The sequence below is a fragment of the Arachis stenosperma genome, chromosome 5 (assembly GCF_014773155.1).
Source record: "Arachis stenosperma cultivar V10309 chromosome 5, arast.V10309.gnm1.PFL2, whole genome shotgun sequence".
Taxonomy (NCBI): domain Eukaryota; kingdom Viridiplantae; phylum Streptophyta; class Magnoliopsida; order Fabales; family Fabaceae; genus Arachis; species Arachis stenosperma.
In genome coordinates this window covers 2,680,349-2,695,507 of record NC_080381.1, presented here as the reverse complement: position 1 = coordinate 2,695,507, position 15,159 = coordinate 2,680,349, and the positions used below count along the sequence as shown (strand labels likewise).

The 15,159-nt window shown below is 33.3% G+C and overlaps 2 protein-coding genes across 4 annotated transcripts; one reads left to right on the top strand and one right to left on the bottom strand.

Moving 5' to 3' along the window:
- The first annotated feature begins 4,473 nt into the window (after positions 1-4,473).
- Positions 4,474-5,714, top strand: LOC130982926 (uncharacterized). The gene has a single exon (XM_057907073.1). The coding sequence runs from the start codon at positions 4,474-4,476 to the stop codon at positions 5,347-5,349; it is 876 nt and encodes a 291-aa protein (XP_057763056.1). The 3' UTR covers positions 5,350-5,714.
- Positions 5,066-10,403, bottom strand: LOC130982925 (SH3 domain-containing protein 1). 3 transcript variants are annotated; one of them, XM_057907069.1, is made up of 11 exons: positions 10,019-10,397; positions 9,608-9,721; positions 9,282-9,351; positions 9,042-9,190; positions 8,731-8,832; positions 8,452-8,652; positions 7,812-7,874; positions 7,554-7,697; positions 7,319-7,393; positions 6,632-6,783; positions 5,066-5,296 (listed from the first exon to the last, which is right to left on the bottom strand). In XM_057907069.1, exons 1-10 carry the CDS (start codon positions 10,076-10,078, stop codon positions 6,667-6,669), a joined length of 1,095 nt encoding a protein of 364 aa, XP_057763052.1. In that variant the 5' UTR covers positions 10,079-10,397; the 3' UTR covers positions 5,066-5,296; positions 6,632-6,666. The 3 variants fall into 3 exon arrangements, with proteins under 3 accessions (XP_057763052.1, XP_057763055.1, XP_057763054.1); XM_057907072.1 differs by lacking the exon at positions 5,066-5,296 and having other exon boundaries at positions 6,358-6,783; positions 10,019-10,118; positions 10,233-10,403; XM_057907071.1 differs by lacking the exon at positions 5,066-5,296 and having other exon boundaries at positions 6,358-6,783; positions 10,019-10,402.
- Between the last annotated feature and the right edge of the window lie 4,756 nt (positions 10,404-15,159).

Genomic DNA, 15,159 nt, shown 5'->3' with positions numbered 1-15,159 from the left:
TTGAAACAAAACCATTATTTACATTTTTCATCTATAAACATATTTAGATTAATTTATATTTTTAGCATATATGCTCTGCGATGCAATGAAATGTATAATTAGTAAATCACTTGATTAAGAATTTATGCAACAAAAAAGTTACTCTACGAAAATAGGTGCATTAGAATAATACCAACGTTGTTATATATATATATATTTTCTGAAAATTAAAACTCTTTTGGATAAGTAAGTTTTAATATTTTTGGCCATTATTTAATTAGTATAAGTATTAAATTATATTTAATAAATAAATTTTATTAATTAATGTGTGTAAATTTTTAAAAAATGTGAATGCAAACTGTATTAATTTATTTATGTAAAATTCTGGTAAATATAAATGTAAATTATATGTTTCTTGTGTGTAAAATTTTTGTAGATATAGGTACAAGTTATTACTAGCCAAGTGCTAGCAAAAAATAATAATATTTTTTTTTTGTTTTCTACGGTATTTTTCAATCCGACAGATTAAGGACTAAACCGTCACGGATTTTAATTAAAATAATAATAATAATAATAATATTTGTTGTTCATATAATATTGCTCTTTTTTTTTGTTTTTCACGGTATCTCTTAATCTAGCAGGCTAAATATTAATTTGTCGCGGATTAAACTTTTATTTAAGAGTTTGTCACTGACCAATGAATAACGAACGAAATTCGAACTTCAAACACTTATTTAAGGTGCATTATAGATATATGACTCCGCTTATAATAGGTTTATTTTAAGAGATATTTTTTGTTTTTAATTATTTATTTAGACAAGTAGAGTATAAGTTAGGTGGGAATGATCTAATAATACATCATCTAGTCCTTTAAGAAAAAAACTCGAGCTACACTTTTTATTTTTTAACATAAAAAATATTCTATAACAAATCATCATTTATTCCTAAATGAATAGTTAGAATTTAGAAATAAAGAAATTAATTATTGTATCTGATAATAATAAATATTCTGAGTAAAAAAATGCTCAAACTCACCCACTCAAATTGTCAAACTACTACCACCTGAACTCAATTTTATCTTTTTTATTGTGGTTGAATTTCTGGATTTTTATTTGTGATGAAGTAGTTGATTGTTTATCTCATAATAACTTTTAGTTTTGTTTCTATAATTCTAAGATTTTCACAGGATTTACCCTTCTTCTCTATCAATAAATACATTAATTAATAATTAAAAGCAAGGCATGTTTAAAGAGTTTCAGTTCTTTCATTTTTTTTTTCGAAAGAAGTTGCTGTAATCCTTCTCATTGTACAATCTTTTTCTAATTTCTTAATCAACTGTGATTTTGTGGCAAGCAAAGAAGTGTTGAAAGAGATACAAAACTTGAATAGACTATATAACGATCAGATTAACTAGTTGTTTATTACACACACGTACACACATGAGATAATTATGTTATATGTATACTAAAATTAATTATTAAAATTAGTTATCAGTATAAAATATATATTAAAATTTGAATATACATTGAAAATAGAATTGTTACTTACTCTTTAAGTTATATTTCCTAATGTAGCCTTATACTCAATATGAAAAACGTATATTTTTGCGTATTTTACTAAGAATTGAACTAAATATTGAAGGTTTTTTTATGAATACACTAAACTGTTAATTAATGAAAATTAATATGTCTAACAAATAAAAGACCAATACTGATTTAGTGATTAAAATTAAAAAAATTTATGAGTAAATGGTTAAATTTATCTTTAAAAGATTATTTATTTTTTAAATTAGTATTTAAAAATTTTTTTTAAATTAGTATTTAAAAAAAATTTTTAAATTAAATTTATCTTACAAAGATTTTAATTTAGTCATATTAATTCTTTGGCTATTTTTGTTGTTGATATCGTTAAAATTTGTTGACTTGACACGTTAAGTGACATTATAGTATATATCTAACAATTTTAATTGATTGTTGATAAGTTTATAAAATTAAATCAAATTAACTTCAAATTGAAAGATTTTTACGTCAGACTCAATTCGTAAAAGAAAGGCTAATGTAATTAATTTATAATTTTCAAAGGAACTAATTTAAGAAATCAGTAATCTTTTATATGACACTCTACTATACATATTAAAATTGTATAGAGAGAGTATAAATTTTTTTTATAATTATTTTTTATTATTTTATTATTATTTAAAATATGGATCCTAACTTTCTCAATTTCTTTTTATCTCATAAAAAAAATCTATAAATTTACATCTTTATCATCTTTTATATATGAATTTGACCATTTATTATTTTTTGATTATATATATATATATATATATATATATATATATATATATATATATTTTTTTTTTCTCTTCCCATGTACATGTCATAGGTGAGTCATTTATTGGTGAAGGCGAAGAAGAACACATTTGGTGATTGAAAAAGAGGAATTTTATGTGAAGAAACAGAATGGAGCAAAAGTCCAACACAACTTCCTCTTTGGACATGGTCAACTCAAATATCTTTCTTCCTTTCATCCACAATTTCATCCTACCTAACGTGAATCCAAGCTATCCAAATTTGTTTCAATGATCCTAGCTAGATTGCTAATTACATTCTTAACCTCATTTTATCTTTAATCAAATATATCAAAATTTTCTAAGAGATGCTTCTACACAGCATTAATTATTTCTGAATTTCATAGATACACATACAACTCTACAAAAGTTGAAGAAAAGGGCAGAAAATCAATGATGTAAATTAAATTACAATTTATATTCCTTAATTAATTAATTTTAGCAGATTGATGCTTCACCCAAAGAACAACTCTGTCTGCTTCCATGCTAACCTTCTCTTCATCTTGCAACGCTTTCTTGAGCCTCTTTTCTTGCTCTTTGACAGAGAAGGTGCTCATGTCAGACAGCATTCCATCCTTCTCTCCCCACAATTTGACCTGCTCTGAACTCGACTCAACTCCACCATTTTTGTCATTCTTCCTTGTTGGCACCGGAACAGCGGTGCTCTTCTTGCCGGTGACGGAGAAGCAAAAGCAACAACCTGATCCTCCTGCTGAGTATTCTGCCTCCATCATGCATGCAAACGAATTTTATTTCCTCTGATCTAAGTGCGAAAATCAATCACACAATGTATATGGAGTTGTCGAGATGAGGTCTTTATAATAATGTATTGGATCATGATATAATAATATAATATATTGCCATTTTCCATTTCCTTTTAGAAACAAATAATTTAGATTTTTTTTTTAAGTTAGGATTTAATTTAAGTCTCCTAGTTTTTCACCTCATGGTCAATATAGTCATAAATTTTAATCATATTCAGTTTAACAAAGCATTACCAATTTAGTTAACAGATTATTCATGTTTATATGTCTAGTAATTAAATTGCCAATTAACTAAATATCTAATATTATATTAATTAAATTAATTCATCTTGATAATATTTGTGCTTTATACTATAAGTCTGTTGAATCTATTTTTCATCTATTTATTAGTTGCGAGTGTGGTGTGCGTGGCTATTCGTTCTCGGAAGGTCATAAAGGTATACTGAAGTAACACTTTGAGAGTTGGACGCATATGCTGCACAGAGAAAGCTTGAGAGAAAGAAGTGATTGGTTGGATTCTTTGCTGTAGTATGGGCAATTTGATTAGAGAAGAATGATAGAATCTTCAATAATCATAGCTCAGGAGTAGTAGAAATCATCAACAGATCTTTTATGCTCTCTGACGAGTGATTTGGTGATACTCCCTTTGATTATTAATGATAATGTCAAAGATGACGAGGGATTAATATCACTTTTAGCGTTGTTAGTCATCTTTGTATTTTAAAATTTTCATATTGTTCCACCGTATTGTGTTGAGCGCTTCTTAATTAAAAAAAAATAATTCATTCATTATTATAAAAATTCAAAAGTCTTAGTCGGTGATAATGATCTATGTCTTTTAATAGATGTCTCTAGATTCAAAATTTGGCTAGAATTCTAAACCCTAAATCTGACCGTGTAACTGTGTAAGTGTAGAGTATATGCGAATATTGTAATTTTGTAAGACCTAAAGTTGGGTGAAGATTTATATGTTAAATAGTTAAAAATTATTTAATAATAATTTAATTAAATATATTAAATTATTTAACGTTTAAAATTAACAAATTTATATAAAAATAAAAGTTTAATTTTAATATATTAATAATATAAAATATTTTATATAATCATATAATTACATCTATTTTTTAAATAATTATTTACAAAATTAATATAAAAAATAATTATGAATATTGTCCAACCTACCCTCCTAAAGGTTCATGCGAATAGGATTCCAGAAGTTGTGGGTCCTTGAGAATGCGCGATTGGATCTCATCCGTTGGATTGAAAAGCTGAGAGTTAGCCGTTGCAGGCATGAGAGTTGACAGTTGACACCCACTGACTCCACCACCCCCAAAATCAGGCTCCCACGATTCTCACTTCACTCTTCACTCCCAAACAAAAATGGTGGGCTTCTTCTCTGACCTCTCTGACACAGACGATTCCGCCATCGACGACATCATATCACAAGCAAACGACGCATGCCTTCTCGACCAAATTTCCGCCATTAACTGTTCTTCCTTCACAGACTCTTCCATTCTCCCCTCCCACCTCGAATCTCGCTTCCGCAAGCTCAAGTCTTTCCCGGCCACCACCCACCGCGCTGCAGCCGGAAAATCAACAACCCCACCGCCCGACCATTCCAAAGATGAAAACTTTCCGATATCCGATTCTTCTAGAAGCTTCCATCAATCCGCCAAGGCTCCCGTTTCTTCGCCTTCAGGAAAGAACCCGAATGGGAAAATGGCGTTGGACCCCAAATTGCAACAGGGGTGTGTCTCTTCACCTTCCGATTCGGTGGATTCTTCGTATGGGAGAAATGGGTTGAAGTCAAAATCCAAACTTGGCTCCGTTTCATCTGGTTCTGGTTCTTCCGATGGGTCTGAAGAGAGTTCATTGTCTTCAATGTTCAAACCAGCGGAAAAGGGTAACAATAATAATAACAACAAGAAGGTGAAAGTGAAGAATTCTGGTTCGGCGTCTTCACCTTCTCCTTCGCCACCTCGAAGAACGGGGTGTTTCTGGTGCTCTCCGAAGAAGGATTCGAGGAAGAAGAGCAAGGAGGTTGATTGGAGTGTTCTTGGTTGGGACAAGGATGATGAGTTGCTTTCGGATTTGGGAAGCTTCTCGAGCAAGAAGCAGCAGAAGATTCTTAAGAAGGCATTGAAGGAGGAACAGAAGATTAGCCGCGAGGCTGAGAAGATTGTGGAGTGGGCTAAACAGGAATCTGCAAGGATGAATGTTAATGTCATTGATCATGAACTCAGTGATACAGATTAGGAGACAATGCAAAGGATATCACTGCATTTGGCATTTATGTCAAGAATTTTCCCTACCAATAGAGTAGTTGTTATTAATTACTATAAGAATGTTAGCTTCTTGGGTTCGAGGGTCATAATGACTACTTGTTCTTATATGAAGGCTATAGTTGCTGCATCTATACAAATTTATACATATTAGACATTGTCTATATTACAGCTATTTTATTTTCGTTGGGATGATTTTCAAGGTCTTTTCATATTGTTGCAGTAAATTGAGAAATTACCTTGGATAACATCTTTCATATTGTTGCAGTAAATTAAGAGTTATCAAGTGACTTTATAATTAATGATGTAACATTAAGAAATCATGTTATCTATATATGGCCAAACTAGTAGTAATTGTTGTTTCAAGTCACCTTTGCATGACTAGGTAATTCTAATTGCAGTGTAGATTTTGTACCGGGAGAAAGGTTATGTGAATTGGCCAAGAACACCTCAATATAGTGGCAAAATGAATCTCCCTACCTACACAATATTTCAAAGGATAATTTGGTATTTTCACAATGACTTATTCATTGTCTGATTTTGTTATATATGCAACAACTCAGCTTAGGACAACAAAAGCTTAATGCAAGTTCAGGTGACAAATCCTAAGCTATAACAAAGTAGTAGCGTGGGCCTGGGAGGAATTATGATGCCTTTCCTTTTTCTTAAGATACAACATAATGAAATGATTAATAAAGCAATGGAAGGAATTTGTAGCAAACAGGCTGCGAGGCTGGCATGCAACTTTGTATGGCTGTACACATCTGATGCAATGGAATCCAATCCAGTTTATTCAATTCAATTTATGATCTGAGATTCCTTTTTAAGCATTCATTTATGCTTTCATATGATCTACCGAATACCAACATTTCAAAATATTGGGACCCAGTAACAAAAACAGAAACAATAGCTATAGTGTGTTTTTGCTAAGTCCACCATCAAGCAACTAACAATTTAAAAAATACAAATTACTTCTTTTCATATTGATACATTTGAAGATTCTTAATACAACCATATTTTCATCCTATAGAAAAAGGTCAAGGTGATTTAAAATTTATCCACCCCTAAGAAAATACCAAAGATACATCAATATACATATTAAAATTGCTATTTCCTATCATAATTTATATGCCCACTTATACATCATACTGCACAAATTACAAAATCACCCAAAAATACTTGCAAACACATGCTATATGGCTTTCCAAATAGACCTATTCCGTGATTAAAAAAAAAATATACAATTTTTGCCTCACCTAATCAAAAGACCAAAGGTTGCACTGACTTGATGTTATTCTACTTCCGCTATCTTGCTGGCTGGTATTATGTCTTGTCTCTGTACATAGGCAGAGGGAAACCATCCAGCATTGCTCTTGCATTCTCCTTCAGACCATCCATTCCGATCAACCTAGAATGCAGCGGACGATGAGTAAGAATACAAGTCAAACCAGTAACAAGTTGATTTCGTTGGGAATAAAGAATATAGCTTATATATCTATTAATAAATCGAACAGTGGTAGTAGTTGCTAAATGCAAATTAACTAAGTGATAATACAAAAGAAGCATAATATGCTAAGGTGTAAAGATGTGGCCAATAACATGCTATCAAGATGGCAACATCAAAATTATTTGTTTTTGATGTACAAAAAACAGTGAAAAGCTATGAGAGTAGGGGAAGGTATGGGAACCAAATCACAAGAAACAATCTGTGAAAGATGATTCATTTGTTGCCATTCAAGATAGAGTTCAAGCCAAATGTTATGTTTGGATGAATTTTTTATACAAGTGAAATGTGATTTAATTTGAATTTCACTACTACTTCCTGCCTTGGATTCTAAATTGCAAGAAGAAATACAAATGGCGTTTAGGACCCAGCCAATGACACATAATTATGAACGAAGAAAAATCCATGATAAATAGCTGAAAAGTTCTTAAGGAAGTACCTGACGAACTACAACATAATCATCAACTGATAGGCTCAATTCTCCCTCGGCTTGAGCATCAAAAGGATGTATGACCTACAAAGTAATAGAGAAATTATTTACTTTTAAGCTACGAACAAAAATTAAAAATTACACATCAGTTCTTGCAAATTTGAAAATATATCAGATAACAGGACTTTAATTTTATGTAAATCAAAGGATTCCAGATCTGTTAGTTTGTTTATACACAACATACCTTAGCAAAAAAGAATGTTCCTGTTTGATTGTTATGTTTATGATCAACGCCATTTGAATTAGCATTCTCATTCGTAGGTTGATTATGCCCAACTCTTGGTGGTGGAAATGAAGAAGACTCTTTTGGATGTCTCTCATCAATCATCTGAGTAGCACCCGATACAATGAATTTGATAAGTAAAACTAAAATTGTTTGCAATATCATTCCAGAGGCAAACATTTAGAATAGGCACAGGAAGAGTCAGGCTACAAGGGATACCTCAGTATATAGTTTCTCTAGAATAACAAGGGCATTTCGATGATAGGCTCTCTCAGCATCAACCTACCAAATGGGAAAACAAATGAGAAAGGAAACACAAGGCTTAGGATAGGAAAATACATGAAAATATTTTTTCTCAACTATAAAATAGTGTAACCAATCTATAAATTACAGCTTACAGCTAACATCATATAACAAAAACTAATTATATGATGCGAAATTTTACCATTATGAATTTAGATTCTCATAAAGGTTTTAACCCACGGCGGGATAGAAACCACAATTGATCACTAATTCACTATCATGTCAAGTATACACACTAAGGGAAGAATGGACCATGGATATTTTGCTGTCTTTACCTTCACTCACACACAGAGAGACAGAAGTACGGGAAGGAAATTGGTCAATAATTAAGGGGGAATATATAACATGATCAACAACTTAGTAAACGTACTAACGTAAACATCCTCTTGTTTAACCAAGAATCTGATATTCTAAAGTTTCTTTATGTTCAAATCCCATTCAGCTGATACCAGCAATACGTTTTTACTATAATAGGCCATGATGATCAGCATAAGTGAGGCACATAAAAGTCAAATCAACAATCAGATAGCAAGAAATCACATAGAATTTAGCTTACCATTGTACAAAGGCTCTGGAGGGTTACTTGTTGCTGTTGTTCTTCAACTGACAACATAGCAGTGGTTGCTTCCCTACCAAGTGCCGTCAAGGCGGATTTAAGCTCTTTCAGCCTTGTTTCTGCAGTTTGAAGCCTCATGGAATTTTCTGCAGACACAGAAGTATCCCTCAACTTTGATCGACGCCTCAAAACTTCAGCAGCCTGATGAGAAGACAACTGTGATAAATACCTTGCATTGAACACCATCATATACATGCAACTGTGGCAGTAAATTATTACCTGGGCTTCTACTTCTTGACGAAGTTTGTCATAGCGATGCGTGAGGTGGCGCGCATCCTCCAAAGGAGCGCCAGTTATTTGTGCTCGCAATGGCTCAGAGATCTACAAAATAAACCTGAGGCAGGATTAGGAGCATAAAATTTGAGAGGAAGGTGGGATGAGGGAAAGCAATTGTTGGATATCTCCATTTTCTTCTTATTCTTCTTGGTTTTTGCATAAAATTGAGGAATCAATATGAGTATGAGATATAATTGAAGGAAAAAGACAAACTTGCAACAATAATAATTTAGTAATAGTACCCAAAAGATTACCTGATCACCTAGGATCCCAAGCAAAGTCTCTCTCTCATTTTCCAATGTTTCATATGAGTTACCGAATTGAAGAGAAGGCCCTGCCAGAGGGTAGTCAGCCCCTTGATTCTCAGTGCCATACTTACAGCAGTCCTTAGCCAACTTCCTCACTGAAGTATACATAGAACACAACGTCAATTATCATCCCTGAGGCAGAAACTAATTAAATAGAGACAAACAAGAACAAAAATGCAAACTCACCTATCTCCATTTGCTTGGAACTAACAGAGATCAAACCTTCAATTCCACGAACAATATGCCGCTGAAAATGCTGCAAGCGTCACAGAGACAAATAAGCATTCTTAAATCATTAAATTCCAGCCATTAGATGAATGAAAAGGAGGAATTAATGTAAAATAAGTTTTACAATATCAACAAATGAAATTGCAAGAAAGTGCCAAATGATCAGTATAAACAACTATACATTACCAATAACTACCCACCATGATTTCTCACTTTCCTGTAATTTGATTGGTTGACATATTAAACCACAAGTGCATAGAAATTAATCTTAAATGAAAATACACCTTAGCAGTCTTTGTTGAATTGTATAACTTTCTGAGTTTTTCATGACATTCAAGTTCGGATTCATCTGTCATGAGCGGTTCATTGCTGATTTGGCCTAGTTGTCTAAGTATAGCCTGCAAAGGTTAAAAAAAAAAAACAAATAAATAAATCATGATCTCGAACAAGGACATAAAAACAAAATTGAAGAGTGACAACCAGCGATTCTAGTCATTCTACACTTTCCAGTTTCCATTATTAAAAAAAAAATGAACTTTTGCACAAAACCTAACTTGAAAATTTTCAAGGTAAACTCATAATCACATGCTACAGTAGAAATTAACCTAAAACAGTGAACACAGCCAGTAAGCAGAACCCGAATTGGCAACTACACCAAAAGAAGTTCCATGAGAAAGAGAACAAGGAAGCATCACCTGTTGCTGCCTTGCAACTTGTTCCCTTAATTTGCTAGCTTGCTTCCTTATAGCGTCCATCTTTCTCCTTTCTTTAATAACAGAAACAGTTACCTTTGTCCTGAAGTCCAATCACAAAATGATCAATAAAAAGAAAAGCTTTGCCTTTTGAATTGCAACAGTTCTTGAAGAAATAGAGGGGGGAAAAACAACGCATGGATCGAAAGGGAGTTGCCTAGAGAGAAGTTAGAACTTAGAAGAGAAGCGAAAGGAAGAGAAGAAAGGTTTAGACAGTGGAAACGGGTGAAAAAGTGCAATGAAGATTGAAGAGAGAATCTTGGTCTTCGCGGAGAAAAGTGTCTTTTCATAAAAGAATTTCCGAAACCGGGACACGCACATGTGAAATTTTCACCGTATTCAGAATTTCTTAGGTGCCCTTTTAAGTAAAGGCCAATTCTTAAACGAGGAGGTTTTGTCGCTCATTTTTTATTATTGACCAAATTTTAATGTAATATTTAATAATTATTGAATTTTATGATATTTTTTAAAAATTAATTTTAATAAATTATTTTTAAAAAAGAATTTACTAAACAAAACCAAACTACTATAATTAAAATTTATCTTATTTAATAAATATTAAATAATATAAATTTTGACTTTTTATTTTGTCTTTTGTTTTGTCTCTCTAGTATTACCGTATTATTTGATTGAAGGTGCAATTAATGACATCTTATGTAACATTTTTTAGGTGTTTTTCAATTCAATAATGCTCTACATCCATGTAAAAATGTATTTAAGTTATCCAAGCAATTTGGCCCAGACGCGCCTTCCCCCCTTCACTTGTTTGTCAGACACGCGCTATATATAACGTTCTGCAACCTAAAACTTTACTCAACGCAAACCTTCTGCTGCAACCTAAACCTTCTTCTGCTCGCGTTATTCCTTATTGATCTGCATTGCCTTTAACGTAATAAGCTTCATCGTTCTCCTCTGGTCGCGCTAATCTTCTCGTTTTCTTCTTTTGATTTGCTTACGTTGCATTTTCGATCTTCTCGTTCTTCCTACTTTTCTTCATTTTCTTCTTCGATCTGCACTTCTGAATCAAAACAATGAATGATTCAATTTTAAATCAGTTGAATGAGAGCGAATTGGATTATTCTTCTGAAACGAATCAATTAGACGAGGTTTGGATTATTCAATTTTGAATTGAATTGAATGGAATTCAATTGCTAATTTGAATTGAATGGACGCATGTGTTCTGAATCTGAATTGAATTTAATTGAATTGATAATCTCTAAATTATAGACAGAGGTGTTTCGAGTTTGATTATATATAATGGATTATAATTTGATCATTTAGTACTATACAATTGTTTCACCATGAGTACGTTTTTAGTTCATTATGCAGAAAGATGTTTGAATTTGATTTTATATCATGAATTATGTTTCGTTCAGTCAGTACTATATAATTTATTTCACCATGAGTACGTGTTCGGTTCATTACGCAGAAAGCTCTTTGAATTTGATTTTATATAATGGATTATGTTTCGTTCATTCAGTACTATAGAATTGTTTCACCATAACAACATGTTCGGTTCATTCTGCAGACCAAATGTGTTGTGGATGAACAATTTGTACCAAAGGTGGGGATGATTTTCAAGACACTAGAAGATGTCAAAAAGTTCTACAAACATTATTCCAAACTTGCCAATTTTTCTACCAAAATAAGGAACATGACTCGGAAGGGAGACGAGGTTAAGAATCAACTAATTGTATGCAGCTGAGAGGGGATATGGAAATCCAAGATATCTCCAACTCTAAAGACAAACCCCTTAGCCGGCATAAACTGTCCAGCCAGGATCTACGTACACATATTGAAGGACGTCGGTCTCTGGACATTTTCAAAGTCGTTCTAAATCACTCACACCCCTGTTGTCCAGACCGTGCAGAGATGCTCAAACAACACATGGAGCTAAGCATAATCGTGCGTCGCACCATCGAAACCAACAAGGAAGCTGAAATCAGACCAAGCAAAACTTATCAATCATTCGTAGCAGCAGCCGGCAGTCATCAGGAACTAAGTTTTATAGAAAAAGACGTGAGGAATTACATCACAAGAGAAGTACATAATGTTTTTGAATAAGACGATGCCAAAAAATTCGAAAAGTACCTACTAAGAATGAAAGAGAAGAACCAAAAATTTCTTTTCCGAGCTCAATCTCGAAGGCGATCAATCCATCAAACATGCATTTTGGGCCGACGCAAGAAGCAGGGCTGCATGCGAGTATTTTGGAGACGTGGTTTCATTCGACACCACCTACAACACAAACAGGTATTTGGTTCACACAAATTTAGTCTTTACGTTCACCATATCCACACATTAACGGTTCATCACATTGTGAGAGTGTCCATTTATGCAGGTGCAATCTGGTTTTTGGTTCTTTTGTGGGTGTGAATCACCACGGTGAATCGACACTTCTCGGATGTGCACTGATGAAAAACGAGAACATCCAATCATTCAAATAGCTATTCGAGTGTTGGCTTCGTTGCATGGGAGGGAAGGCACCAAAAGGCATTCTCACCGACCAATGTGCATTGATGCAAACGGGCCATCGAGCTGTGCATGCCAACAACAATTCACAAACAAACTAAATGGCTACAAGCGACACCAAGAATCGAACAAGAGATGAGCCACTTCATTTGGAACTCATTCACAAAAGACACATTCGACAGAAACTGGAACGATTTCATCACAAAGTTTGGCCTAGGAGGCAACAAGTGGCTCTCAGGTAACCGAGGTTTCAATTCGAATTATTTTCATGCCGTTACTTTTTAGGTCAAAACATGAATAGATTCTGGTTTAACACAGCTGATGCCTTCGGTTCATTCTGCAGAGCTATACAAAGATCGCCATATATGGATTCTAGTTTATCTGGATCACCATTGATGGGCTGGGATGAGAAGAACACCAAGGAGTGAGAGCATGCACGCATTTTTCAAAGAGTTCATCACACACAACAGCTCCTTGAGTCACCTACGATTCAGTATCACGAGAGGAAAAGTGTCAATGCCTGCTGTTTGAGTCAAGGGGCATACTATGCCGCCATTCTCTGAGTGTCTTAAGCTTTGAGAGAGTAGATAACGTGTCACCGAAATATATACTAGAACATTGGAGCAAGAACATAAAACAGAGGCACACACACATCAAGAGCAGCCAAGACAAGCCTCTACTGGAGCCGAGAAGCAAGAGATTCGACAATTTGGTGTTTCAGTCCCACAATATCCCCAAGGAGCTTACCGGAATTCTACACTGGGCCTTTGACAATGCCATGCGGAGATGCGAGAATATCAAGCTAGAAGCAAAGGAAAAAGTTTGTTATACCACGAAGAAGCGACGTTGAGCAATGTGAACGACCTTCAAAGCCCGCCATGCATCACAACAAGAGGTCGGCCCAAGAACAGACTGGGATCAAACCTGGAAAAAAAGATCTCAAATTCCACGAAGAAAAAGAAAAAGCCAGCTCCAAGCAACGTAACATTGATTTGCTTTCGATTTAGAAAAAATTCATTTGTATATTTTGCTAATATACGATTTATTTTCTCTTTTGCAATTGAATCTTTTTTATGGCGGATCAACGATTCAGTCAAGCTTCAGCATTTACAATGCACCAGATATGAATTATCTCCGAGAAGATTGTAGGAGTTTTAGTTATTATTAACATAAATTTCCATTCATATCACTTTTTTGTTTTTGATATTAGCTTTTTGAAATTCTTTATTAAATAGTTACTTTTTTGTATATTGAATAGTCATTTTATTCTATTTTGTCAAAGAGTTTCTGAAACTGAATACTGATAAAAACATTTTTTTCAAATTAGCTCTCTGCAATAGTGATATATGCAACTTTTCTGTTCACTCAATGTATTACGTTCGGTTCATTTGTGTTTATGGGATTCTTAATGTTTGATAAATATCCTAATTTCCATTCACTGTGAACCTGGAACAAAACAGCAGCCAAACAATTTCAACAGATATATACATTAATATTAGATTTGCATTAATATTTACATTAATATTCACATACATACATTAAAGCAGTATTTGCTTTTTTAAATAAGTTAAACAAAATAGTGTTAATTACAACTAGTCAAAGAAACTATATCCTATTTACTATCTATATCTCCAAATGTGAATTTACAAAAAGGACTAGAGAAGGCAACAGATGGCTTTGGGAGTCTTATGGCTTCAAATGCCCAAATGACTTGGTCTCTGATTTTGTTCATTTTGTGCAATATTTGGACCATATTCGTGCCTGAAGGCATCAACTTCTTCCTACAAATCAATTGAAAGGAATTAGTTACATAAGAAATGAACCTAATTGAAATAAGAAATCAATTAATTTCATTAATTTAGAAACTACTTACTTGTGTCCAACCGTTATATTGATACTTCTTCCCTGATTTGATCTTGCGAGGATCAATCATTTCAAGTTATTTCATGACGTATAGTGCACAATCATAGCTAAGCAAGAATTAAGTAAAATTTGATTAATATTGTACAAAATAATACACATTAAAAATAGCAATATAGAAGAGAAAGATTTTTACTTTGTATGTTGACCAATCAGGTTTATAAATTCTGCTTCTTCCCCCTTTCCATCCTCACCTAAGGGTTCCGCCCTAGCGTAAACACTCATCTGGGAGATTATTAATCCCTGAAAGTGATACAAAAAGTGAATCAGAATCTACACCTCCACTGAACCGAACACTAATCATGATTTGAATAAAACGTGATAAACATTCATTCAAAAAGGGAAACATTCATGATTTTGAATAATTTACAAAAAATTATGTATGATTTAAATAACTTACAACAAATTTGTTTAGTTTAATTCTCAAGTCAGGTATTTCTTCTTTCTTCTTGTTCACAGGGTCAAACACATAGAATGCCTTTTTTCACACATCGGCAATCCACAACCACCAGTGCCTTCCCTTGCAAATCGACACAAATAGCTAAAGTTTGGAAAAATGATAGAATATTTCAGTCTAAAGGATAGCAAACAAGGGAATCATGAAAGAATTTTTAGAAATCACAACTTACAAATGGATGCGATGCGAGTTTTCTTTTGTCAAGAAACTGGCAGTGGTGGGCATATTGATCGAC